The sequence below is a fragment of the Mytilus trossulus genome, chromosome 4 (genome assembly GCF_036588685.1).
Source record: "Mytilus trossulus isolate FHL-02 chromosome 4, PNRI_Mtr1.1.1.hap1, whole genome shotgun sequence".
Lineage (NCBI taxonomy): Eukaryota > Metazoa > Mollusca > Bivalvia > Mytilida > Mytilidae > Mytilus > Mytilus trossulus.
The window spans coordinates 71,258,220-71,285,418 of record NC_086376.1 but is presented as its reverse complement, the minus strand read 5'-3'; the positions used below and the strand labels follow the sequence as shown (position 1 = coordinate 71,285,418).

The 27,199-nt window shown below is 31.4% G+C and overlaps 1 protein-coding gene across 1 annotated transcript in view; it reads left to right on the top strand.

The window, feature by feature from the left end:
• Nucleotides 1-27,199, top strand: part of LOC134716784 (uncharacterized) — a 182,630-nt gene that overhangs the window by 100,515 nt on the left and 54,916 nt on the right. Inside the window, exons 55-79 of the mRNA XM_063579792.1 lie at nucleotides 1,316-1,467; nucleotides 2,139-2,253; nucleotides 2,594-2,733; nucleotides 3,361-3,612; nucleotides 4,469-4,574; nucleotides 5,078-5,214; nucleotides 6,760-6,875; nucleotides 7,072-7,145; nucleotides 7,714-7,916; nucleotides 8,493-8,522; nucleotides 8,790-8,892; nucleotides 16,069-16,208; nucleotides 16,797-16,956; nucleotides 17,386-17,546; nucleotides 18,012-18,156; nucleotides 19,023-19,204; nucleotides 19,872-19,980; nucleotides 21,388-21,536; nucleotides 22,078-22,239; nucleotides 23,164-23,267; nucleotides 23,894-23,961; nucleotides 24,505-24,665; nucleotides 25,001-25,156; nucleotides 25,960-26,063; nucleotides 26,690-26,757. Coding sequence (XP_063435862.1) covers nucleotides 1,316-1,467; nucleotides 2,139-2,253; nucleotides 2,594-2,733; nucleotides 3,361-3,612; nucleotides 4,469-4,574; nucleotides 5,078-5,214; nucleotides 6,760-6,875; nucleotides 7,072-7,145; nucleotides 7,714-7,916; nucleotides 8,493-8,522; nucleotides 8,790-8,892; nucleotides 16,069-16,208; nucleotides 16,797-16,956; nucleotides 17,386-17,546; nucleotides 18,012-18,156; nucleotides 19,023-19,204; nucleotides 19,872-19,980; nucleotides 21,388-21,536; nucleotides 22,078-22,239; nucleotides 23,164-23,267; nucleotides 23,894-23,961; nucleotides 24,505-24,665; nucleotides 25,001-25,156; nucleotides 25,960-26,063; nucleotides 26,690-26,757 — 3,297 coding nt within the window. The remainder of the gene's footprint in view (nucleotides 1-1,315; nucleotides 1,468-2,138; nucleotides 2,254-2,593; nucleotides 2,734-3,360; nucleotides 3,613-4,468; nucleotides 4,575-5,077; nucleotides 5,215-6,759; nucleotides 6,876-7,071; nucleotides 7,146-7,713; nucleotides 7,917-8,492; nucleotides 8,523-8,789; nucleotides 8,893-16,068; nucleotides 16,209-16,796; nucleotides 16,957-17,385; nucleotides 17,547-18,011; nucleotides 18,157-19,022; nucleotides 19,205-19,871; nucleotides 19,981-21,387; nucleotides 21,537-22,077; nucleotides 22,240-23,163; nucleotides 23,268-23,893; nucleotides 23,962-24,504; nucleotides 24,666-25,000; nucleotides 25,157-25,959; nucleotides 26,064-26,689; nucleotides 26,758-27,199) is intronic.

Below are 27,199 nucleotides of genomic sequence, written 5' to 3'. Positions count from 1 at the left end.
TGATTCCGGAATGAGTGTTCCTACATCGCAACTAGATTTAATGTGCATAAGTCAACAGTTCAAGACTAAACAAACAGATATCGACAAATTACAACTGATCTGGATAGGCCTAGATTTGGTAGATGCAAAAAATTAACTGCAAGGGAGGAGTGCTACTTTCGATTAATGTCAACATGTGACATTCATGATGTAAATATGATGAAATAGTCAAAACAAGTACGTTTTTGCTATGAATCTAGTGTGATTTTGACAATTAAAAAAAAAGGGCACTGACTTTTAAGTCTTCTTGTTGAAAATACAAGGAGTAATAAGGAGACGTGAAAAGATAGATGCATGAACAATGAGATGGTTGATAAACTACAAATGACTAGCAACTTATATGGTTTAATTTAGAACGACTTTTAGACAATTTTAATCTGTATGGCTAAATGGTAGATCGTCCACTATAGAAATATTTTGCCTGTGAATGAATAAAAATTGTAAAGCAAAGAAAGGGGATTTCATGTTGAATCTTTTTTTCTAAAGTACAAAAAAGAAGTGGTATGATTGCCAATGAGAAAACTGTCCACAAGAGACCAAAATGACACAGACATTAACAACTATAGGTCACTGTGCAGCTTTCAACAATGAGCAAAGCCCATACTGCATAGTCTGCTATAACAACAACAATAACAACAACAACAACAATACTTTATCTTAAGAGGGTTACACAGTTAGCTATATAACTAATCTTCCCTGAGGCCCTCATCATGAAAAATCAAACAAAATGCAAACATATACATTGCATACATACATAAGTATAAAAAGTCAAGTATGATAATAATGTTCAATACAACTTGATAAAATGTGATGAAAAAATAAACATGATGACATAATCAGTTTTTAATATTATTTATACAGCTAGGTTGATTTCAATATGTGATCTGTTATTTTGTATTTGAAAGAATTAATATTTGTAATATTTCTTAACAGTATTGGCAAATTTTTCCACAAGAATGGTCCAGAATACATAAAAGATTTTTTGAATAATTCTGTTTTTGGTTTAGGAAGTATGACGTTTCCTTGAACAGCATTTCTCAAGGGGTATGGATTTCTGTCTGAAACATAATGAAACTTGATAGTAAGATATGATGGGGCATCATTTTTAATGCACTTAAATGTCATCACTAGCTTATGATATTTTATTCTCTGTTCAACTGTCATCCAGGTTAAGTGTTTGAATAAGGGTGCAGAAGGAGCGAATGGGTCTGTTTCTAGTATTAAAAGGCCCTGATAAGACAAGGCTCATTAATGAAATAATTACATTATTTTTTAGTATCTACGAAATTTACTTGGGTTGTATACAGTCTGCACAAGAAGAGAAAACTGGCAAAGAATGTAAAAGAACATCATTAGCTTCTTGGATACCAAACACTATATTAGCATTCTTACCTAATATAAAGGATACACAACTCAGGGCTTGTAGTAGTAAGATATTTTAAGTTATGGTTCTTCTTTCTTTAGATTGTTTGACTAAATAGGAGACATTTGTGACAATTTTTCTCTATTTTAAAAAAGTATTGTTGAAAACATTTTGCAAAAAAGAAAAAAAATTCCCCTTTGTGTTATCTTGTTAAATCATTTTGTGTTTGGTTTTACCTTTTTATGTTCAAATAGTAAGTTAATGAATCTCAAAGATAACAAGAATTGAGCAATATGAGAAAAACAATTTGTACGTCCCTACCACAGCAAAGGTTAGTTTGACTCAACCAAATGTTATGAAATATTTACACAATGCTCATTACCACAAAACACAGATCAAGTTTTGAATAAAGGTGGCTACACTTTTACTGTTCTAGAATTAGGCCCCTTTTTAATTTGAAAAAATACTGGATTTTCCCTTACCATTCTCTAGTTATGTCCCTTTCTAATGTTATACATGTATTCAAGTGGGGGCATCAGTGGCGGATCCAGAAATTTTCATAAGTGGGGGCCCACTAACTGACCTAAGAGGGTCCCGCTCTGGTCACGCTTCAGTGATTCCCTATATAAGCAACCATTTTTTTCCCAAAAAGTGGGGGCACGGGCCCCTTTGCCCCCCCCCCCCCCCTAAATCCGCCTCTGGGCATTGACACATTCTTCATTTCTTTTCTTTTCAGTATCCAATGATAAAGATATATGTAATGACCCAAAGACTTTAGAAGTAGCAGCTGTAAACACTACTTGTTCTATTGCCATTTTTTATTTCCATTTTACACCAAAGATTTCATGCAGGTATGTGGATTGTTTAAGAGTATTGTGGATTCATGATTATTCCATTGATACCAATTTTTCATTGGTATATATGACTCATAAATTTGAATAAGTATATTCATCTGTGTAAAAAGTATATTCACTGTGCCAAACATTGCTTGTTTTTACGTTTAAAATTTTAGTAAAAAAACATTTGATGTACAATTGATTTTGGTAAGTAATTTTCATTACGTATATTTTTCTTGGAATATTAGTGAATAACAGTTTTTTCAAAAGTCAATAAAACCACACATTTACCTCATCAAAAGACAGAAATTGTATAACATTTAACTCCATAGAAAAGACACTATTTATTTTTCAGAAATGTTACTGATTATTTTGACTGTTTGGGTGGATTTTTACCACAATGTGACAGAACAGACATGGTAAAGAAGATTGTAGAATTACCTGTGTTTAAAGCTGTTGTACCTGACCATTTTGAAGCTCTCCATTGCTATGGAGGTAAACATTGAAATAATACTCTTCCTAACTTATTTTGTTTCATGGTTGAAATAATGTTGATACTACGTCTGATTTTCTTAATAAATATTTATATCTGTTTGAGATTATTTACTTTAAATTCTGAATTAATGTAGTAATTTATTATCTTTTCCTGTTTCTTTTTTTAAATTTTGGTGAGCAATAATAGCTTACAGGACATCTTGTGTATTCAGGAAGAGAAGTTGGTTCTCAGCAGATAGTTTTGTACCTTTGAATGTTTTACACATAGAAACATACTAATTTTACATCTGAAAGTGGTTTTTATGCCCCACCTAAGATAGTAAAGGGTCATTATGTTTTCTGGTCTGTCTGTCCGTCTGTCCTGCTTCAGGTTAAAGTCAAGGTAGTTTTTGATGAAGTTGAAGTCCAATCAACTTGAAACTTATTACAAATGTTCCATAGGATATTATCTTTCTAATTTTAATGCCAAATTAGAGTTTTTACCACAATTTCACAGTCCACTGAACATAGAAAATGATAGTGCGAGTGGGGCATCCGTGTATTGGGGACACATTCTTGTTCTACTTACTCTTCATATGAGCAAATATTAAAAAAAGTAATTAATTGTAAATTTTGTTCTCCCTACAGGTGGAGGTGATGTATGTTTGAATTATACAAACTACATGTTAGTCCAGGACGAAGAAGACTGTACAGAAGCCATTGGTCAAGATGGACAACAAGATCCTTTTGGACTGTTATGTAAAAAATACAATGTTTATTTAAGTTGTGTGACAACAAATATCAAAGAAAGCCATCAATGTGAAAAGTTTTCCCTACATACCTGGTTGCCTGGATACATAGATAGACGTTACAATATATCTGGTGCAGACAGATGTAATGGTAAGTTCTATTAATAGACATGCTGAGAAAGTCAGTAATACAGATTCCCCATTTCCATTCTCAATTTTAGCTTATACCGATAACAATACCCTAATAAGGAAATAATGGAAGCCTATTACAATGTACAATACTTGAATTGATTTTAATTGGAAAATGATTTAAGCTTGTCTAAAAACAATTTTTGAAATTGATTGCTTATTTAACATAAACATAATTATGGTTATGTCGTAAGATTTACCTAGCTTCAAAATGGCACATTCTTTGTATTTCCATTTTCATTAAAAAGTAGATCACTGTTGAAGACATGTGTCTCATGAAACATCATGCATTTTTATTATACCCCCACTTTAAAAAAGGGGGTTATACTGTTTTACCTTGGTCTGTCAGTCCGTCCGTCTGTCTGTCAGTCCGTCTGTCCCATGAATATTTTTCGTCGCATTTTTCTCAGGAACTACAATACAAGGATTTCTGAAATTTGGTTTCAGGGTTTATCTAAGTCAGCTATACCGTGTGATGCGTTTTCAGATTGATCACTTGACAACTTCCTGTTTACCGAACACTTGTATGATTTTACACATGATAGCCAAGTTGGAAATTTTCGTCACATTTTTCTCAGGAACTACAATACAAGGATCTCTGAAATTTGGTTTCAGGATTTATATAAGTCAGCTATACCGTGTGATGCGTTTTCAGATTCATCACTCGACAACTTCCTGTTTACCGAACACTTGCATATTTTTAAACTATTAATATTATCCACTTGGGGCGGGGGTATCATCAGTGAGCAGTAGCTCGCAGTTACTTGTTTTTTAATTTCATAGTAATGTTAATGTTGTATGACATTCATTTATTTCAGTGACCAATGAAAACTATTGTAATGATATACACACTATAGAACTGATGATAAACACTACAAAATGTGGATACTATCTAGATGTAATGGCATCATATCCAAGTTGTCTGTAAGTATGGCACTCAGATGAATTGTTTCACGTTGGTCATATCAGGGTCTTTTATAGCTTACTTTGCAGAATTGGTTTAGTCCATTGACAATTGTAGGCCCCACAGGCACCTATAGTTATCAACTATTTCATCATTTGGTCTCTCATGAGAGAGTTGTTGTATTGCCAATCATACCACATTTTGTTAATTTTATATTACCAACTGCACTCCATATTTATTTTATCCAAAATAGGTCCTGTATAGAATGGTCATTTTAGCTAAAATATTTCAATTTCAACAAGTTATTTAGACATCAAAAGTGACTGTACTGAACTCAATTATCCATATTGTATCAACCTGTTTATTTGTCAATAAAATTAGCATAATTTGAAAAGCTTGGTTGTTTTACTACATCTGCCATTTCAGGAACCAATTAACTCTTTCTATAGATGGCTTGAATTGTAAAATATGGTATAACACTTGATGCAATGGTAGAATGTATATTTAATTGTATTTTTTACAGAAATGCCAGGATGTTTTTGGAATGCATGGGAGGACTTTTTCCTGGTTGTGATGAATATATGTTTGCACAGACCATGGTCAACTCAATTATTAAAAACAGAATTCCACAGACTTTTAATCCAATGGCATGTTTCGGAGGTAATTTTTAATAAATGTGCAAGTTTAAGGAAAAATGTACTATATCATAACATGACGTTTTTGATTGGACAACTTCTGTCGTCAGTTTCACTGTTGACATTCAGTTTTATCGGGCGCACTACGTTTGCGCGCATTTGGGGATTAAAATGTTTTACGTTGGCGTGCAGCTTTTGATTACATTTGCGTGCATTCATTTTACATGTAAACTCAGGTAAAAATATCAATGAAAAATAAGTTAAATCATAATTGACTATATTTTTTCATAATAAATATGACTTATCAATTATTAATTTTGAAATTATTTGTTAATTCAAATTATATGTTCATGTATGTATTGAATAAAGTGATCATGATCATGATAAACCTAAACCCCTCATGATCATTATAAACCCCGTTATAGCTTCAGGCATACATGTAACTTCATTGCGAATATTTAATGAATGGCTATAATCTATTTTGAATTTATTGAACCATAAAACTAATTTTTGACTCTTCACATTGAATAATCCGCGAAGCGGATTATGTAAAATGTGAAGAGTCAAAAATTAGTTTTATGGTTCATTAAAATCAAAATAAATTATAGCCATTCATTATAAATAAATTTTCATCAAAAATAAGGCTTTTTATATTATTTATATTAACAATAACAACGTACACACATGTTGGCGTATGAATACACAACGTCAGAGTGGGCGTGTCGCCATAAAAATTGACAACATTGAAAATAAAACTAATAATTTTAACCAATCAGAAGACAGTAAATACACCATATTTATTTATTTTAGAGTGAATAGTGTTTCAACGAATAGTGAACACTTTTAAAATTAGTAAATACTTTAAGTTAGTTTGTAAAGTTACACCAAGGCACAAACATGGAGTTTCGTTTGTCTGAAACAAATCGAGGGAAAAAAAGCATTAATCTACGATGGTTATCAGTACTTTTACCTTTTATATTAGCTATGTTTTAACTTTTTATCTGTATATATTTATAAGATTAAGTGCTTGTGCATAATAAAACAGACTTATCCTGCACGAAATCCCACTTCCACCTCCTCGTTGGTGAGCAGGGGACTTAGCCTAACGGAAAGGATACTTATACTTGTAAAAATTGAACAAATAAATGAATAAATAAGTATCATTATCTGTATTTAACCTGAGTTTATCAGATTTTCGTGCGCAAATATAATGGTAATGCGCGCAAACGTAATGCACCGGTTTTATCTGTAACTTATACATTGAACTAGTGGTCATTAGAAAAAAAGTTTTAGTTTGAATATACATGTATTTCCAGTATTGCCATAGAAAAGTATATGAAGTGTTACGTCCAGTATGATGAGTAATCCTGAATTTATTGTAGAACTTCTTCTCATAACAATATTGTTATTCCTTTAGTTAATGATTGAATCATTCTCAAAGTTCCATAAACCCATTTTTGGCACCAAAATAGTGAATTGTATTTACTGTATAATACATATACTTTGGGGATTGTTTAAGAGTCTATATTGCTATCATCATAAATTAACAAAAACCTTTTTATCTCAATAGTGAGTGGTCCATCTAAGTTTGTGGCTGAAGTGAAAATAAATGCAACTTGGGATGAGGATCTAAGTTCTGCAGAGACTAGTAAATACAGACAATTAAAATCAACAATTGAACAACAGGTAATTACACTTATTACCTATTAATATATCACTGAGAGGATGTAATACTATCATTGTTATTCTTTGGAAACAATTTGGGCAACCAGTGAGGATATTTATAATGTTACATTTTTATCCAGCTTTCAAGTTTGTAAAGCCTACAATAAAAAATATAGCGTTTAAATGCATAGATTATAAAACTGTTAAATATTTTCAGGCACGGATGCTGTTCTCCAACAAAGTTCTCTTCTTAAAAGACCACATAGAATCCATAGATGTTCTTAGTTTCAAGTAAGTAGTTGATCAACAAAATGCAATTTTTAAGGAAAAGAGAAATTTAATCAGTAATTGATATTTTCAGAAAAATGTATGTATTCAACAGATTTTAGTATAAAATGGTTTTTCAGAAGGTTTCCCTATTTCATCTGTGAAAGCTGACACACACACAAACTTACATATCCAGTAAAAAAATGAAAGTTTCCTTATTTTGTCTATAAAACCTGAAACACAAACTTATAGATCAAGAACAAAAATCTGTGAAGGATTCCAAAACCTGACACACAGTTCCAGGTCGACGGGTTCAAACAAAAAGATTTTGAAAGCATAAAAACTGTATCTTATACTGCCATGACTTTATCATACTTTAAAAAGTCTTACACATAGTTATATACTTTAATTCAGTCATGGACCCACGATATCACGGGTGTCTTCTAGTATTTTATAAAGTTCTTACTGGGATATCAAACATCTCTACAATTGATCTGTCCTGCTCTGAAAATAACCACCAATATTATTCAGGCATAGCTGTATTTTTGGATGCCAAAATTTCTGATGTTATAAATTTACATCTTGTTTTCAGACCTGGCAGTATTATAGTTGAATTTGCTGTCATCATAAAAATGAATTCAGACTATTATAAAACTTTGCAACTTGAGGACTTCAGACAAGAACTTCTGAGAGCGATAAAAGAATTGAAGATGAATCCCCCAACAGCACCAAACTACTTTACATCTGTTGATGTTGACAGCATAAATATTACAGGCAGTGATGATGGTCACCCAGGTAATAAAGATGTCTCAAAATTCTCCATTGTAGTCAGTGTAGATTATAGTAATATTCCCAAGTAACTTATTAAATGTGAATAAAATATCAAACAAATTTTGGATGGAAAATATCTATTAGTACAATGTATTGAAAAAAGAAAGTGACAAGTGATAGTTTTATAAATTAGTATCTGACATTTATTGTAAATAGAATGACAAGTAAATAAGATGCATCTAACAAGTGTTTCTTCTCAAGCAGAAAAAAATATGCTAATTTCCCTCATTATAATACCAATTTAAAAAAAAAAAGTTGTAAATGTGCCTCTTAAGCACTCTCATTTTGAAAACAAATTGTATGTAAATGCCTCTATAGCACTCTCATATTGAAAAAAATATGTAAATGTGGCTCTATTAAGCACTCTCATTTTGAAAACAAATTATGTTAATATGCCTTGATCTATAGCATACACATTATGAAAAAAATATTTAAAAACATTTCTGTAGCACTTTCATTATGAATATTATGTAACCATGACTCTTTGGCATTCTCTTTATGAAAGTATAATATTCCACTTTTTCTTTTTCTTTTCATAAGAAGTGTCAACACCCTCTACCACAACACTTGGTAAGTATTATGATATAATGGTAAAAATAAGAAATTCAAAAATGTTTATTTTAAACAGTATTACCCCTTTTTAATTAATAAATATTCATCACCCTTGCATCCTCCACAATTCTTTCAATGGATTTTCAGAGCCAAATGACATTTATCATTTATTATATTAATGGAGATTGAATTCATACTTATATACCTTTGCCAAGATTGAATCCAATTTTATGAATCCATACTATATACTGTTACTAAGACTAGATATGTATTTATACATTTCAGCACCTGATTGCAATAGTTTGACGTACATATCAAGTATTGTAGATAGTCATTGTGAGTCAGCAAAGTCCCGACTAGCACGGGTTGACAAAGATAGAAAGTGCAGGTAATAAAATAGAGAAATGTCTGGGATTGTCAATTAAATTTCTTTTGTTATTGGTCTCAAATAAAATAAGCTGGTGAACTATTTGCAAACATTATATTCTGATTTAATGTCTGATTTGATAGTATGTAATAATGTGTCAAAGTTTAATTAAGATGTTTTTCAAAAAATTGGCAGAAGTGATGAATAACCCTGACAAATTGTAGCCTTCATTGAACAACCCTACCCTCCTTGTACCTCAATGATCAGGAGTTAACTCACTTTAAAGTATGACTTCACTTAGCGTCAAAATAAACAAAAACAAATATGATGGACATTTTGTTGAACTGTTTATCCTACTCACCCCTTTTAAAATTCTACCTGATGGAGAAAACTAGAATACATATTGCCCCAACTTCTATTATATACTATTACCTTACATTGTATGTGTATGGTTGATAAAATGTTTTGTTTTTTTGTTCATCATGTGTTATATGTTTTTAAAAATTAATCGCAGAAAGTCAGGGGGGAAAAGCTACTACTTAAGCATTACAACTTTGGCGTATGAAAGCCTTAATGCAAAGGTAATTTAGTTGTATATTCATTCTGTTCTTTCATCATGGACATCTTTAAACTAAGAATGAATGCAACACTTGCAAATTATGGTAGAATTCTTGTAAGTTACTTAAATATTCAAACATTTCATTATTTCCTTGAGTAGAAAACCGAAGCATGACTTGTGATATGTTCCAATAATATTGTACACAAGTGATAAAAGGCAACATTTTTGAAGTCAAATTTTTCTTGAAGTGATTGACAATAGGCAGCAATAGCTGCATCTATTTGCCCACTTGTGTAATAGCAGAAAGCAAGCAAATTGTAAGCTCTATGACGTTCTACACCCCCATTACAGTCTTCAATAAATCTAGAAAGTTTATTGAGAATATTGTTTTGTTCCATTATTTTTCCACCTTTCTTTCTTGTCATTTCAAACATTAAGTAAAATGCATATACCACTGGATGATAACGGCAAACATGCCACTCTTTTGTACATTGTTGCAGAAAAAGTTCATACTTGATAGGCTTTGGAACAAAATTTACGATGTCATTTGGAAAGATCATATCGTAACAGTTAGAAACTTCTAGATTATCTTTATAATAATCAAAGTAAAGAATTTCAGTTTTGTAAAATTGTAACACGTGTATAATATCTGTGGAGCAATATCCAGTATATACAAAAGGTTTAGTATGTTGCATGATGGAAGATAGTATTGATAATGCCGTATTAATTTTGTCATTTAAAAGTAAAAAAGACACTAGATACAGTTTTCCTGAAAATTCATCCAATTCCATTCCCCTTTTGAATGCTGAATTGGCTTCACGGAAAAGGATATCTTTTTCTTCTGGAGTTTTCTCATCAAAACTGTCTTCATTAAACATCAATCCTAATTGTATAAAACCAAACATTTTCGCAGTATTTAGCATATCTGGGAAAATTTTGTTATAGCGGTTCTTTTCTAAATCCATATCTTCTATAAAAGCTGTAAGCTTTTTAAAGTTTTTTGGTGTGTATATCATTTCTAAACACACTTTCAAACTGTCTTCAAAGGTCTTCAATTTTATTTTTTTGGAGCATTGCGTTATGCACAAGTTCAGTGGACTTGTTAAATCACGTAGAAAATTTCTTTTTGATCCTTTATAATATTGAAACATGTAATTACTAGGAATTGGCATAATATGTTTGCATTCCATAACAGTTACAAATATATCTTTCAAAATATTGTCTATTTCATCTGCAATCTGTTTTCTTGTTTGTATTTCTAATTTACCAGCGAGCAGATTTCTATCACGAAAAATATAATGTGGAAGAACACGGTTTAATATTTGAACTTTGTAACGTTCAAAACAGATTTCAACACAATGGAGCAAATTTTCCTTTGTAAATATTTTAACACCATACTCCTCAGATATCCAAAAAAGTAACATTTTTATTTGATATCCACTTATTTCATTTGGAGAGAAAGGTTTGAGTTTAATTTTGAAAATACCTTTCATTAAAACGTAACATTGAAACTGGAAATCACTAAAATTCCAGATTAGCTCCCTTTCTGCTTCAGAAAAGGCAAAGCGCCACTGCATTGATGAAATGTCAGATTTGGGGTCACCAACTGGCATTACATGGACTTTCAGTGCAGCGATTTTTTTTATAATTTCTTGTGATGGCCAGCCCATTAAACGGGGTCTGTCTATCCACTCTGTAGCAGCAATAGGCCAGGAAAGGCATTCTATTCCACGTGTCATATCATGTTCTACTTTTCCAGAAATTCCTTTTATATTGTATACTAAACATGTAGTAGATGGTCCATTCCAGGTAAAGCTGACACTTTCATAACGAGGTGTAAACATTTTGACACATTTGTTTTGGATGTTCTTATGAAATTCTTCACTTGACAAAAAAAATCTATTTCCTTCTTCCTTTATCAATGTTTGAAGTTCTGACATGAAAACACATTTTGGATTTAATTTCTTTACTAGAAGCCTTGTATAACCAGGTAAACAATTCTCAAGTGCCATGGTAAAGATATGCATGTTTGAATTGAATAAAACACTTGTACAATTACTATTAACAGCTATGATTCCTGGAATGACATTCATGTGATCTTTATCACTGCCTTGTAAATCTGATCCCTCTGACACTGAACTACCACATTTTATCACAGTTAACCCAAATAGATCTTTTGATATCTTCTCAGAAAGTAAGCACTCAGACCTTATCACATCAACATATTCCATGTAAAACCCTTGCCATTTAAGTATGTCTGAAACTACTTCTGACAGTCTTTTCTCATCAACATCTTCTTCACTGTCCATTTTAAAACCGGAAATTGTCAGTATAGAGATATAAATATACTTTTTCAATTAGAATCATCAGAGTATATTGATTTTTTTAGGTGAAGTTAGATCTAGACATTTAAAAATATTTTACTGTATTAGTCAACTTTAAAAATCCCTTTGAAATATCAGTTATTGATTTTATTTAGAGGACAAACTGTTATGACTTGATTTAAATGTAACTATTGATTGAACTTTTTAACAAAGGAACTGGCACACTCTAAGTCTTTAAATTATCAATAAATTGATATGAGAGAATATTTCAATGAGTAATCATGCCAAATAACCAAATGATATCAATAGGTTTTTCAACAATAGACAAATGTCTAGTCTGAAAGCTCTAAATTGTCCCCAGACTAAAAATTGTGTGAATAATTTAAACAGAAACTATTAAAGCTCTGACATCAACATCAAATCTCCCAAAAAACTTAAGATATGACATAAACTGTGATAAGGTTTCAGACTTCAAGCATGAGCATGCAACAGTGTTAAACTAGTACACATTTTTGTTTAGGGTCTAGCTGATCCACACCTCTGGGTACAGGATGTTCATGCTGTGTTGAAGACCCATTGGTGGTCTCATTCCCTTTCTGCTCTTAATGATCAGAATGTAGTCACTGACACATTCCCTGTTTCCATATTAATTTTTAGCTCACCTGGCCCGAAGGTCCAAGTGAGCTTTTCTTATCACTTGGCGTCCTTTGTCCCTCGTCTGTCTTCTGTCATCGTTAACTTTTACAAAAATCTTCTTCTCTGAAACTACTCAGCCAAATTTAACCAAACTTGGCCACAATCATCATTGGGGTATCTAGATTATAAAATGTGTCCAGTGACCCAGCCAACCAACCAAGGTGGCCACCATGGCTAAAAATAGAACATAGGGGTTAAATGTATATTTCGGTTTATTATAACTCTGAAACCAAAGCATTTAGAGCAAATCTGACAGGGGGTAAAATTATTTATAAAGTGAAGATCTATCTGCTCTGCAATTTTTAGATGAATCAGACAACCGGTTGTTGGGTTGCTGCCCCTGAATTGGTAATTTTAAAGAAATTTTGTTGGTTTTGTTTATTTTCTTGCATACTTTTATAGATAGAGATAACTGTAAACAGCAATAATGTTCAGCAAAGTAAGATTTACAAATCAGTCTACATGACTAAAATGGTCAAGTGACCCCTTAAGGAGTTATTGCCCTGTATAGTCATTTTTTACCAATTTTTCATAAATTTTTGTAATCTTTTACAAAAATCTTCTCCTCAGAAAATACAGGGCAAAATATAACCAAACTTGGCCACAATCATCATTGGGATATCTAGTTAAAAAATGTGTGTGGTGACCCAGGCTGCCATGGCTAAAAATAGTACATAGGGGTAAAATGTAGATTTTGGCTTTTAACTCTGAAACCAAAGCATTTAGAGCAAATCTGACAAGGGGTTTAATTGTTTATCAAGTCAATATCTATCTGCCCTGAATTTTTCAGATGAATTAGACAACCGGTTGTTGGGTTTACTAATGGGCAAAGTTCATTATAGATAGAGATAATTGTAAGTAGCTAGAAACTTCAGTAAAGTAAGAACTTCAAATAGATCACCATCACCAAAACACAATTTTGTCATACATCCATCTGTGTCCTTTGTTTAATATACACATAGACCAAGGTGAACGACACAGGCTCTTTTAAGAGCCTATAGTTATATGTCACATCTAAAAATCCCTCCTTTTTCAGTCTTTATCATTGGACTTAACAAATGGTTCTCAAAAGAATATTCTATTAATATCAACATAGGATAAGCATTTATATTTAACCATACCTGTCAACTAACCCATATTCTGCGTGTGTGACCTGAGATTTTCTCAGTTCTGAGGGATCACCTAGGACACCTGCTGGGTCACTGAATAATCCGTGAATTTGAATATGACCCGATTTCACCTGGATTTTTAAGCCTTGAGATTGATTTCATAAGTGATTTTCCTTTGAAATACTGTATATTTTGTACATCTGTTTCTGTACATCAACAGAAGTTCAGCTAGCTGTGTAAACTGTCAAATTAAGTTACCAATTAAGTGCATGGCTTCACTTGACAGCTTTGGTGTCAAACACTCTGTTAATTAACACCAATTATCTCAGCTTAAGGTCGTAAATAAATTTCACTGTTGTCACGATTTACAAACAATTTCCAAATTGAGTTACTTCCCCTTTTTTGTCACCATTCAAAATTATTCCTGATATTTACGTTTTTTGGGGTAAAAAAGATTAAATCTACTACAAAGAGAATTAAAATGCATAATGAATTATAACTTTTCATTTAATTCATACCTTAATAGTAAATACAATTATTCCAAAAAAGTTGAAAATTATTTTTTTCATCTATACTTCCTGTTTAACTTTATTTTACTATACTCTAATTACAATCATGAGAGGAACAAACTGACCAATTAATGTCCGAGGGCTGTATCCTAAGTGTTGAGTGATTGACCTTCATTTCACTGCCTCACGGCTATGGTTCTGATAACGCTTCCTGTCATCTTTAAAACTACGTCCATGACTCATCTACCAGTACTCCATCATCGAGGCTAGCAGGCTGCCAAGCTGACCAAACTGGCCCTGAAAGCAGCCATTGTGAAGTAATAGTAACATCAAAATAGTAAACAAAGAAAAACAACTCACCAAAACCAAGATGGCGGCCTAATATGGCGTTCTCTACTACATATTCCTGACCCACGGCATCAAAATATGATAAAGCTCACCAAACGCCTTTCGGCACCTAGCCGACCGTGCGAGGTCTGAAAAGCCAGTCAAGTTCGTTAAACACTTCCATATATATATATATATATGAGTAAAAAACTGTTGAGCAAAGCTTGAAAGGCCCAATAGTCAGACACAACTTGAGGGTGAAACACTGTACATATAAAACAATGAAGATATGTTAATATCATCACCCTAAGGGGAGGAAATTTGACAACAGCATTTTAAAGTGCAATGAAATAATGAGTATTACAATTTGAAATTACTGAACCAAGTGAACATGTTTTGGAAACTTTTATTTAAATTATAAAAAAAATGTTCCCTAATTACTGAAATTCAGCTCGAAAAAGTTAATATGTTTAGTTTAAACATATTTATTTATAGTGGATTGGGAAACAAGTTTTGCAACTTATATTAATCCCGTTCCACTTTGCGGGTGCGAGTGCTGCCTAGTAGCGGCATTAGCCTACTCTTTTTCGAAATCTACAAGGGTGTCTTTAACGTGCAAGAGATATGGCTCTCTCTTAACACGGGTCAGCCATTATTGTCCCCGTCCGACGGATTTATATGTGTTATGACCTGAGATTATTTTCTTCAATGCAGGTCTTAATCGTCACAGGTTGACAGATATGATTTAACATATTATAAAAGATGACAAAACAGATAGAAACAAAGCAATAAATAATGATACTATACTTTACCCCTATTGTAGAATTTTCCTTTGATCTTACAGACTGATAATTGTCTTTCTGAGCAGAGTCAAGTGATATGAAAAAAATTCTTTAGAAACTAAGGGACCACATGCCTTGTCAATGAAATTAACGATAAAATAGTGATCAACAGATTATTATTAGTCATCTCAACTCAATTGCTTTTCTCACTTTTGCTGTTCAGACTGAAGCAAGAAAATGGATCTTGTTCAGATGATGGTCTGAGCCCACAATTATTTCATAGTTCATTTTTTTTTAGAACATAAAGGAAAATAAAAAAAATCCCACCTTCCCTTTCTCAAAGAAACTTTTACAGTGTGTTGTACTACCTTTGGGACAGATTATATCAAAATTATAGAAAACTTCATCGGCTCTATTAAACTTAAAATATGGATAATTTTATGTTTAGGGCGTCTTGAAATCTTTTGACAGCTTCTGAAGTGCTAATTTTTAACCTTTTTAAGCTGGACCAAATCACTACTTTCCTTTAAAATTCTGGACCCTAATTTTTTTACAGTGTAATTTCACCCCTTACTTGCAATTTAAGGCATTAAACATGGAGAAATAAATTTGGAAGGGGTATAAAAATTATTGGCAAGTAACCAACTGTCAACACTAAGGACTATATTTGTGGACAACACAAATCAAGAGACGACAATTGTGGTCTCGGACTTGATCAACAAAAATCTATAATGATCAGAGAATGCTCTTAGCTACTGAAAAGAAATTTCAAAGTATTTAACCTGTTTACAGAGTGTCTGAATACTTAGCAATTCCATATTTTCTAATATTTGATGTTTTATGCTCTTTTTTTTTTTAGAAACGATTGGATATTTTCTGTTTTTATTCCAGTGTACTTTTAGACATGATCGGATGTGTACTGTTCCATACACATATCTGCAACAAGGAACAAATAGTTTCAACAATGTCCAGGGACTCTTGGTCGATGATAGGACAAAATATATCAGTGTTTGATCCAATCTCATGTTTTGGTTTGTATATTTGTTTATTCATATGCTGTTTCTGAAATCAAGTTATACTATTGTAAACATCTATTATGCACTTTGTTTCCCTTTTGTTTATGAACACCTATTGCATTTTGTATACCTGAGTGCTTGATATAGAAATAAGATTAAATGTTAAACCCTTTAATATTTTATGAACAATAATTATTTGTATAACATGTACCCATATAGAACAGAAAATAAAAGATTAATAAAAAAAAAATCAAGTGAGACAGTTTCAGTTATATTGATGAAGCCATTCTGTATGCACAACAATCATATTCAATACATTCATGAAATAAACAAATGAACTTTAGATTTATAATATCTGAAATCAAAATCAGAATAAAATTTTGTGTCTTATTTGATATTTTTTTTTATTTAGATTAATTTTACTCTGCTTATCATAAAGGCTTTGCCCTTTCATAATACCTTTTACAATACCAATTGCTGAAATGATATGTACCAAAATCGTAGTTTATATTCAAAGCAGTTTAGCCAATAGCGAGTGAAATGTTGTTAAAAATCATTTGGAATAAGAACAGTACTTTGAAGGTTTTCTCTACTTTGTTATAGGTCCAGGAAATGAAGTTGTACTGCCGACCATTGTTCCACTGAATGTGACCATGATGCCTTGTGTTCATCCTGATGTAGTTCACTACATTCTAAACTATGACTGTTATTACTACGGGTTACAGAAACAAATGCAGGGAGATGATAAACTTGACAGTTGCAGGTAGGGTTAAATAATAAACCAAAGGATTTCTCAAATCAAGTTATAAACAGAACTGTGTTAACCAATCCTTGTTGGGACTTAAGATTTTAGTAAGAGGTGTGTTTGGTTTATAAATCGAAAATTTGTCCTTGAAAAAAAACATCTTTAGCTGTACTTGTCAGGAGTTGTCCTCTCTTCAATATTTTTTTTTAAAAGACTTGTTAGCCACGATTCTGGACTTCTTGAGATTTCAAAAATTACCATTTTATACGAATTTGGTTAAATATACTTACCATGAAATTTGCATCTTAATAAGTTGATGAGTCTAACATGGACTCATCACATTTTCTTACAAGTGCCTACTTAAAAGTTAACAATATTCACTAATTATTACAATGGATTTTTGGACATATCTTATTTTTAGATTTTATTTACTTTTTGTTTTTTTAGAATGTATTGGTACTCTTCTGCTTGTCTCTATGGAACATTACAGACAAACAAAGATCAACTAGGACACTGTTCTTTAGAAGAAGTAAATGGTGTTCTAACTAAATATGAAGATGAATTGTTTAAAGTTTCCCCAGATAATGTCACTATGTCAGAATGTCTTGGTGAGTGTTATATATTAGATTTCATTCGTCATCATTATAGCATTAATTAGCTATATTTTTTTGTATATCTGCAGAGTAATGGATGGACATTTTAATATAATGATAATATTTATAACATGATAACAAGATTTTTTTTTAATATTTCTTGTTGAACATGCAACACCTATACATTTTGTGCTCCTTGACATCATACTATAACAAATGAAAATTAGAAATCACTTTTGAAATGTTAACATATGCTATTTATCTATTTTAATGCCCCATTTCTGGGCATTATGTTTTTCAGTCTGTGCATCAGCTTGTTTGTTTGTCCATCTTTTGTTTATCCTGGTTCAGGTTAAATGTTTGTATAAATTCCAATGCCAAATCATAGTTTGAACCCAAATTCACAGTCTACTGAACATACAAAATGATAATGTGAGTTAGGCATACTTCTATTATGGACACATTCTTGTTCTTTTTCAGGTTTATACAAGTCAGCAGATAAATGTTCCAGAGCAATGTATAGGGAAGATGTTTTCATATTATTCCAGACTTGTTATGGGACTGCTGTGGCAAACAGAATGTCTGCTGCATATGGTATAATGGATCTATCTGATTACCCATGTCTGTAAGTATACAACAACAAAACAACATTTACATATAACCTTGGTCATCACACCCAAGGTCAAACAGAATATCTGCTCAAATGTTTGGTATAATGAATCTATCTGATTACCCATGTCTGTAAGTATACAACAACAAAACAACATAAACATATAACCTTGGTTATCACGTCCAAGGTCAAACAGAATATCTGCTGCATATGGTATAATGGATCTATCTGTTTACCTATGCCTGTAAGTATACAACAACAAAACAACATTTACATATAACCTTGGTCATCACACCCAAGGTCAAACAGAATATCTGCTCAAATGTTTGGTATAATGGATCTATCTGATTACCCATGTCTGTAAGTATACAACAACAAAACAACATTTACATATAACCTTGGTTATCAAGTCAAAGATCATACAGCTGTTAATTAATTGTATTCACCTTGTCAGTTCTGGTTGAGTTCTACATTAGAATTTTTATATTCTTTTAGGTAGAAACAAGTTTACTATAAGATTTCTGTACCAATAGAACTTCAGAGCTTCCACTATGTAAACTTTGAATTCAACATGTGGTGTGTCAGGTGTGATTTGCCATAGTATATGTATATTTAAGTACATTTAAAATTTCTTAGTTATGTTACAAAGAATAAAAGACTGACTTATTTCATAATGTCATATACCTTCTTGTTCACATGTTTGATATTTGACCTGGATAGGTTAGTAAGTCCATTGTCCAATGTACATATACTATATTTGAAGATGTCTTTGGTTGGTGAACAAATCTCATGTTGACCTCAAATATTAGTTTTAGTTCTCTTTGGTTAGCCAAAAAAAACCATGTTGACCTCATATGAGTTATAGTTCCTGTTTTATTCAGTATTTACCAAGAAATGTCAGAATGTTTATACAGACCAATTAAAGAACATCAACTATGCCTGGCTAATGAGACAGAGGTGATGGAAGATCACATGATCTGGCTAACCAATGGTTTAAATGATATTATGTCTATAGCGATGGGATCTCCACTTGAAGAGAGAAAGACAGTAGAGAAATGTATAGGTAAATTATAGGATATTTGTAAACTATTTCAGGGATTTGACTGTAGATATGTGTATAGGTACATTATATGATGATTTTATAGTATTTATGGGATTTTACTGTAGAGAAATGTATAGGTAAATTATATGATAATTGTATAGTATTTATGGGATTTTACTGTAGGGAAATGTATAAGTAAATTATATGATAATTGTTTAGTATTTATGGGATTTTACTGTAGAGAAATGTATAGGTAAATTATATGATAATTGTATAGTATTTATGGGATTTTACTGTAGAGAAATGTATAGGTAAATTATATGATAATTGTATAGTATTTATGGGATTTTACTGTAGAGAAATGTGTAGGAAATTATATGATAATTGTATAGTATTTATGGGATTTTACTGTAATGACCTGTATTGGTAAATTATATGATAATTGTAAAAGTATTTTTTGGATTTATCTGTAAGTATTAAAAAATGAAAAAAACGTTTACAAATTGACACAAAGGGATACAAGAGTACAATGTATATTCAAGTTCTGCAATTTGTCAAGTCTTTATTTGTTTGAACTAAACCAAAATGAAAGTGTTGATATTATATTTGTACTTTGATCCTGAACTTATAAGCAATCAAGCAAAGGTTGTTTTAGGACATACACTCTGATAATTGATTTTTATTGTAGCTAATGTAACAAAGACACCAGACTTTGGTCAGGATCTGTGTGATGATGGTGCTGGGCTTATTATGTCAGAAATAACTTGTTTATTTTACATTAATGATCCTGTGTGCAAGTAAGTCTGATCATGTATTTGAGATATCACACTAGTATAATAGAATTCAGCAGATATTTATAATTAACAATCAAAGGGAAATATTGATTAAAATATCTTTTGTTAATCTCATAATTTCATAAAAACAAGAGTGCACACACTGAAATGTCTCGCCTTTAACTAATCATTGATATTATGTTGATAGTCCTAAGTATAAAGCTTTATTAAAACTGTCACATAAAATTAACATTAACCAAGAAAGCTAAACAAAGACCAATGAACCATGAAAATGAGGTCAAGGTCAGATGAACCATGCCAGGCAGACATGTACAGCTAACAATGCTACCACAAATTGAATATAGTTGACCTATTAATTATAGTTAAAGAAAAATAGACCAAAACACAAAAACTTAACACTGTGCAATGAACCGCGAAAATGAAATGGTCAAATAAAATGTGCGGGACTGACCTATACATCATAAAATATTTCCATACACCAAATATAGTTGACCTTTGGCATATAATATTAGATAAAAAGACCAAAACTCAAAAACCTAACTATAACCACTGAACCATAAAAATGAGGTCAAGGTCAAATGGCATCTGCCCGCTAGACATATACACCTTACAAGCATTCCATACGTCAAATATAGTAGACCTATTGCATAAAGTGTAAGAGAAATAGACCAAAACACAAAAACTTAACTGTAACCACTGAACCATGAAAATGAGGTCAAGGTCAGATGACACCTGCCAGTTGGACATGTACACCTTACAGTCCTTCCATACGTCGAATATACTAGTCCTATTGCTTATAGTATCTGAGATATGGACTTGACCACCAAAACTTAACCTTGTTCACTGATCTATGAAATGAGGTCGAGGTCAAGTGAAAACTGTCTGATGGGCATTAGGACCTTGCAAGGTTCGCACATACCAAATATAACAATCCTATTACTTAAAATAAGACAGAATTCAACATTACAAAAAATCTGAACTTTTTTTTTCAAGTGGTCACTGAACCATGAAAATGAGGTCAAGGACATTGGACATGTGACTGACGGAAACTTCGTAACATGAGGCATCTACATACAAAGTATGAAGCATCCAGGTCTTCCAGCTTCTAAAATATTAAGCTTTTAAGAAGTTAGCTAACGCCGCCGCCGCCGGATCTCTATCCCTATGTCGAGCTTTCTGCAACAAAAGTTGCAGGCTCGACAACTATAGTTGTCTTTGATTTACTCCTGCAGATACTGACCTAACTGTAAGTCAGATAAGACACAATGTGTGTAATTCCCAGATATTACTATCATTTGTCAGTCATGGCCAGTGAAAATTACACCTATTACTTTTCCTTTTCATTTCTGTCAAATGTACACATCTAGATGAAGTTTTTTAGTTGTAAAATAAATATTCCTATTTTTTCAGTTCGTTGGGGTCAGCATATATTCCTTGTTTGTCAAATGGCTTATCAAGGAAAAGGATATTTTGTTCAGCGGAAAGAATTTGGCGTAGTCTAAGTACAGTGGGTGATTTGTTTGGAAAGTTAACCCAGGGTAGAGTGGACATTTCTAGCTGTAAGTTTAGAAAGTATTACCAGTTTATAACCCTTATAGACAGTAGGCTGTAGATTAATGGGCATATTTCTGCTCTAAGTGAAGTGAATGAATTGCTTGAGATGGTGACCCTTGTTAAATTATTGCTTTTTCAAAATGAGCAGGATTTTAATATTGTATTTGTTTCATTTTGCTAGTGATTCATTTGATTAATTATTGGAATTAGAAGAACTATATGAAACAACAAAAGATGAACTAATGTGTTTATATTGATAAAAGTAGAAAGGGTATTTGATTTTATTATTAAGAAGGAAGGTAGACCTTTTAAAGTATAAATATTAATGTTAATATCAAGTAAAGTTTTGTCCATATCTTTGTATGAATTTTATTACTGATTGTTAGAATCCACTTCTTAGCTTATAAGGTAGAAAATGATAAGGTTTTTACATTTGTACTAGCTAGAAGTAGCTTTTATATCTTATTTCAAAGAAAGCTTCAAAGTTAGTATTGAATCATGTATAGTATACCTGATATTTTACTTTGAATATTTTAATGTAAAAAGGCAATAGAGATACAGGCAGCAAACAGGGAACCTGTCCAGCTGTTGGTAACCATACTGTTGGTACCTGTGTGGAGGAATGCTCAAGAGATTATAATTGTACAGGGGACCAGAAATGTTGCTCTAATGGATGTGGTCATGTCTGTATGGATCCTGATTCCAAAAGTAAGCTAAAAATTATTACAAAAATGTACTTCAGTTTAGACAGTGAATTTATTTTTATGCCCCATTTAGAATTTCTGGTCTGTGTGTCTGTCTGTTCATCTGTTCGTCTGTCTGTTCATCTGTTGGTCTGTTCATTATTTCATCTGTCTGTCCCGCTTCAGGTTAAAGTTTTTCATGAAGTCGAATGAAGTCAAATCTACTTGAAACTTAGTACACATGTTCCTTATGATATGACCTTTCGAATTCTAATGCCAAATTAGAGATTTTTCCATATTTTCACAGTCCATTGAATATGGAAAATGATAGTGCAGATGAGGCATCTGTGTACTTTGAACACATTCTTGTTTTCACTTAAATCACAATATTTTTTATTTAGATAACTCAAATTACAATGAATAATAAAATATTACTTTAATTACAGTAAGTTGGAAAATAATAACTTCAATTAAGCTAAGTTCAATTCTTGTTTTCACTTAAATCACAATATTTTTTATTTAGATAACTCAAATTACAATGAATAATAAAATATTACTTTAATTACAGTAAGTTGGAAAATAATAACTTCAATTAAGCTAAGTTCAAAATTATTATTTAAATTTCAATGACTTAAATTACAATGAAGTTAAAAATTATTATATAAATTTCAATGACCTTACAAGAGAAATTCTCAACTAGAGTTAACAAAAATATTTATCAGACAACCTATGTACCTTTTAAAAGTGCTTTCTGTATTTTACATTAGATAAATAAATCTTTTAGTTCATGGTTTCCTAAATATTATTTCTTTTTAGAACATAAACTGTTTAGTCAACTATAGTTGCTTACCTCCCCTTCATTTTGGAAATAAGTGGATTATAATCTCATATGCAGTCATACCTCATCATTCATTATTTTTATGAAGTGTTTTTATTTATATGTTTACAGAAGACGACGACGGCAGGTTTAACATTACCATTAGATTTGACTTAGACTGGAAACCAGAATATGGAGGAGAAAACAGTACTTTTAGAACAACACTTACCAATGAGGTAAGATGGAAATACTTGGTTTAAGATAATTCTATATGTAGATGTACATACATTTCTTTTCTCTAATGTTTTTATTTTATATGTTTCATTTTGTTTGTTCTGAGTTCTCTGTATTTTAAATCAGAATCATTCAACAGATTATTATTTCAAGAATATAATTTGCTTGGTTTAGTGGAAACATTTGAACCACAAATTTAAATGTTAAACTTATAGCAAGATTTAAATAAGCTGCTATATAGACTTTGTCAAAACCTCAGAATCAAATATCCAGAAAAAATACAGGATTTCTGCAGTCCATGAAAATTGGTACATATGAAAATAAATGAATCCTCAGTATACAAAAGTGTTGTATATATTAGATTATCATTTTGTGTTGTATGAAATGTTTCTCTCTATTCCTATAAAATTCCACTCTTCTATAAAATTACTCAAATGTTACTTGAGTTGTTGTTTTAAATCTCAGCTGCACAACAGACTATAAGAAGTTAAGGAATGTGGGGGGAGGGGTTGGAAGACCAATTTTGACCTTGGCAGCCATTAAACAGGGTATTTTTGGGGGCATAGCAATATCCAAAAACAATGAAAGAATATTGCATATATATAGATTACATTTATTTCCTTTTCAGCTAAATAAGATAATAGCCAGCAGTGAGTTGAAGACCTACTTGAAGTATATCAGAGTTGTGGTGTTAAGGTATGTAACAACTATACAATTAAATGGATAAGTACAAATCATATCTTTACCAAATGATGAATAATGAAACAAAACTAGAGCAAAGATCTTCTGCTTTAAAATTATTGAACAGTTTGGTTTTTAAAATATAACAAATTGCCATTTTGTCAGAATTTTGAAAGAGTTGCAATAGTTGGAGAGCAACACTTACAGTAAGTCACTGTAATGATAATAGAAATAGTAAAAAAAATATATCTTACTTTCTAACAGATCTTGTATGCTTTTAAAATTGCAAATTAACTTTGCTAATGATTACTATTATTAAGTGTTCATGAATGACTTGGTTAATATTTGTAAAAATAATGCCTTTAAATATAAAGTTTTCCTAATTAATAGAGAAACTATATTGTGTGTCAACAATTGTATAGGTAATCATTGTTTTAACTTTGTATCAAACTACATTCTTGTAAAAAGAATACCATATTAACTAAAGAGAAGAAAGATTGCAATCTAACAAAAAAAAGTATTACATATGATACCCCATTAAAATCTCTAATTTTCCAGGCCAGGCAGTATCATAGCTGGGTGTGAGGCTGAGTTTTATATGGACATAACAGAACAGAAACTTGAGATGACCTTGAAAACAAGAATAGAGGAAATCCAAGGTGACCCAGAGTACACCATCTTACAGAAATGGTCAGATCTGTCTGTTGAAACACTCCCAGGTAAAATATACTAAAATAGCAAAATCCAGAAAAGTTTGTAATTCTCTGAAACACAAATGTATTTTAAATTCAATTATCAATGTCCTGTCATGCCTTAGAACTTCTCAAGGTGTTCAGGTTTGTCTGTACCTAGAGTAAAATTTGTGGCGTAAATAAGGCCATATAAGCAACAAGGTTAAGATGAATCTTAAGGCAATACTTCATCATTAGTTTTGAATGTAAAAAGTGAGTAATGTCTAGCTCATATTTATTTTTATAATTTCAATACTGATTGTTAGTATCCACTTCTTAGCTTACATCTGGTAGATGAAAGTAAAATAAAAAAAACATTATAGGTGATACTGGCAACAAACAAGGAACCTGTCCAGCTGTTGGTAACCATACTGTTGCTACCTGTGTGGAGGAATGCTCAGGAGATTATTATTGTACAGGGGACCAGAAATGTTGCTCTAATGGATGTGGTCATGTCTGTATGGATCCTGATTCCAAAAGTAAGCTAAAAATTATTACAAAAATGTACTTCAGTTTAGACAGTGAATTTATTTTTATGCCCCATTTAGAATTTCTGGTCTGTGTGTCTGTCTGTTCATCTGTTTGTCTGTCTGTTCATCTGTTGGTCTGTTCATTATTCCATCTGTCTGTCCCGCTTCAGTTTAAAGTTTTTCATGAAGTCGAATGAAGTCAAATCTACTTGAAACTTAGTACACATGTTCCTTATGATATGACCTTTCGAATTCTAATGCCAAATTAGAGATTTTTCCACATTTTCACAGTCCATTGAATATGGAAAATGATAGTGCAGATGAGGCATCTGTGTACTTTGAACACATTCTTGTTTTCACTTAAATCACAATATTTTTTATTTAGATTACTCAAATTACAATGAATAATAAAAATATTACTTTAATTACAGTAAGTTGGAAAAAAATAACTTCAATTACGCTAAGTTCAAAATTATTATTTAAATTTTAATGACTTAAATTACAATGAAGTTAAAAATTATTATATAAATTTCAATGACCTTACAAGAGAAATTCTCAACTAGAGCTAACAAAAATATTTATCAGACAACCTATGTACCTTTTAAAAGTGCTTTCTGTATTTTACATTAGATAAATAAAACTTTAAGTTCATGTTTTCCTAAATATTATTTCTTTTTAGAACATAAACTGTTTAGTCAACTATAGTTGCTTACCTCCCCTTCATTTTGGAAATAAGTGGATTATTTTCTCATATGCAGTCATACCTCATCATTCATTATTTTCATGAAGTGTTTTTATTTATATGTTTATAGAAGACGACGATAGCAGGTTTAACATTACCATTAGATTTGACTTAGACTGGAAACCAGAATATGGAGGAGAAAACAGTACTTTTAGAACAACACTTACCAACGAGGTAAGATGACAATACTTTTATTTAGATAATTCTATATGTAGATGTACATCCATTTCTTTTCTCTAATGTTTTTATTTTATATGTTTCATTTTGTTTGTTCTGAGTTCTCTGTATTTTAAATGAGAATCATTCAACAGATTATTATTTCAAGAATATAATTTGCTTGGTTTAGTGGAAACATTTGAACCACAAATTTAAGTGTTAAACTTATAGCAAGATTTAAATAAGCTGCTATGTAGACTTTGTCAAAACCTCAGAATCAAATATCCAGAAAAAATACAGGATTTCTGCAGTCCATGAAAATTGGTACATATGAAAATAAATGAATCCTCAGTATACAAAAGTGTTGTATATATCAGATTATCATTTTGTGTTGTATGAAATGTTTCTCTCTATTCCTATAAAATTCCACTCTTCTATAAAATTACTCAAATGTTACTTGAGTTGTTGTTTTAAATCTCAGCTGCACAACAGACTATAAGAAGTTAAGGAATGTGGGGGGAGGGGTTGGAAGACCAATTTTGACCTTGGCAGCCATTAAACAGGGTATTTTTGGGGGCATAGCAATATCCAAAAACAATGAAAGAATATTGCATATATATAGATTACATTTATTTCCTTTTCAGCTAAATAAGATAATAGCCAGCAGTGAGTTGAAGACCTACTTGAAGTATATCAGAGTTGTGGTGTTAAGGTATGTAACAACTATACAATTAAATGGATAAGTACAAATCATATCTTTACCAAATGATGAATAATGAAACAAAACTAGAGCAAAGATCTTCTGCTTTAAAATTATTGAACAGTTTGGTTTTTAAAATATAACAAATTGCCATTTTGTCAGAATTTTGAAAGAGTTGCAATAGTTGGAGAGCAACACTTACAGTAAGTCACTGTAATGATAATAGAAATAGTAAAAAAATTATATCTTACTTTCTAACAGATCTTGTATGCTTTTAAAATTGCAAATTAACTTTGCTAATGATTACTATTATTAAGTGTTCATGAATGACTTGGTTAATATTTGTAAAAATAATGCCTTTAAATATAAAGTTTTCCTAATTAATAGAGAAACTATATTGTGTGTCAACAATTGTATAGGTAATCATTGTTTTAACTTTGTATCAAACTACATT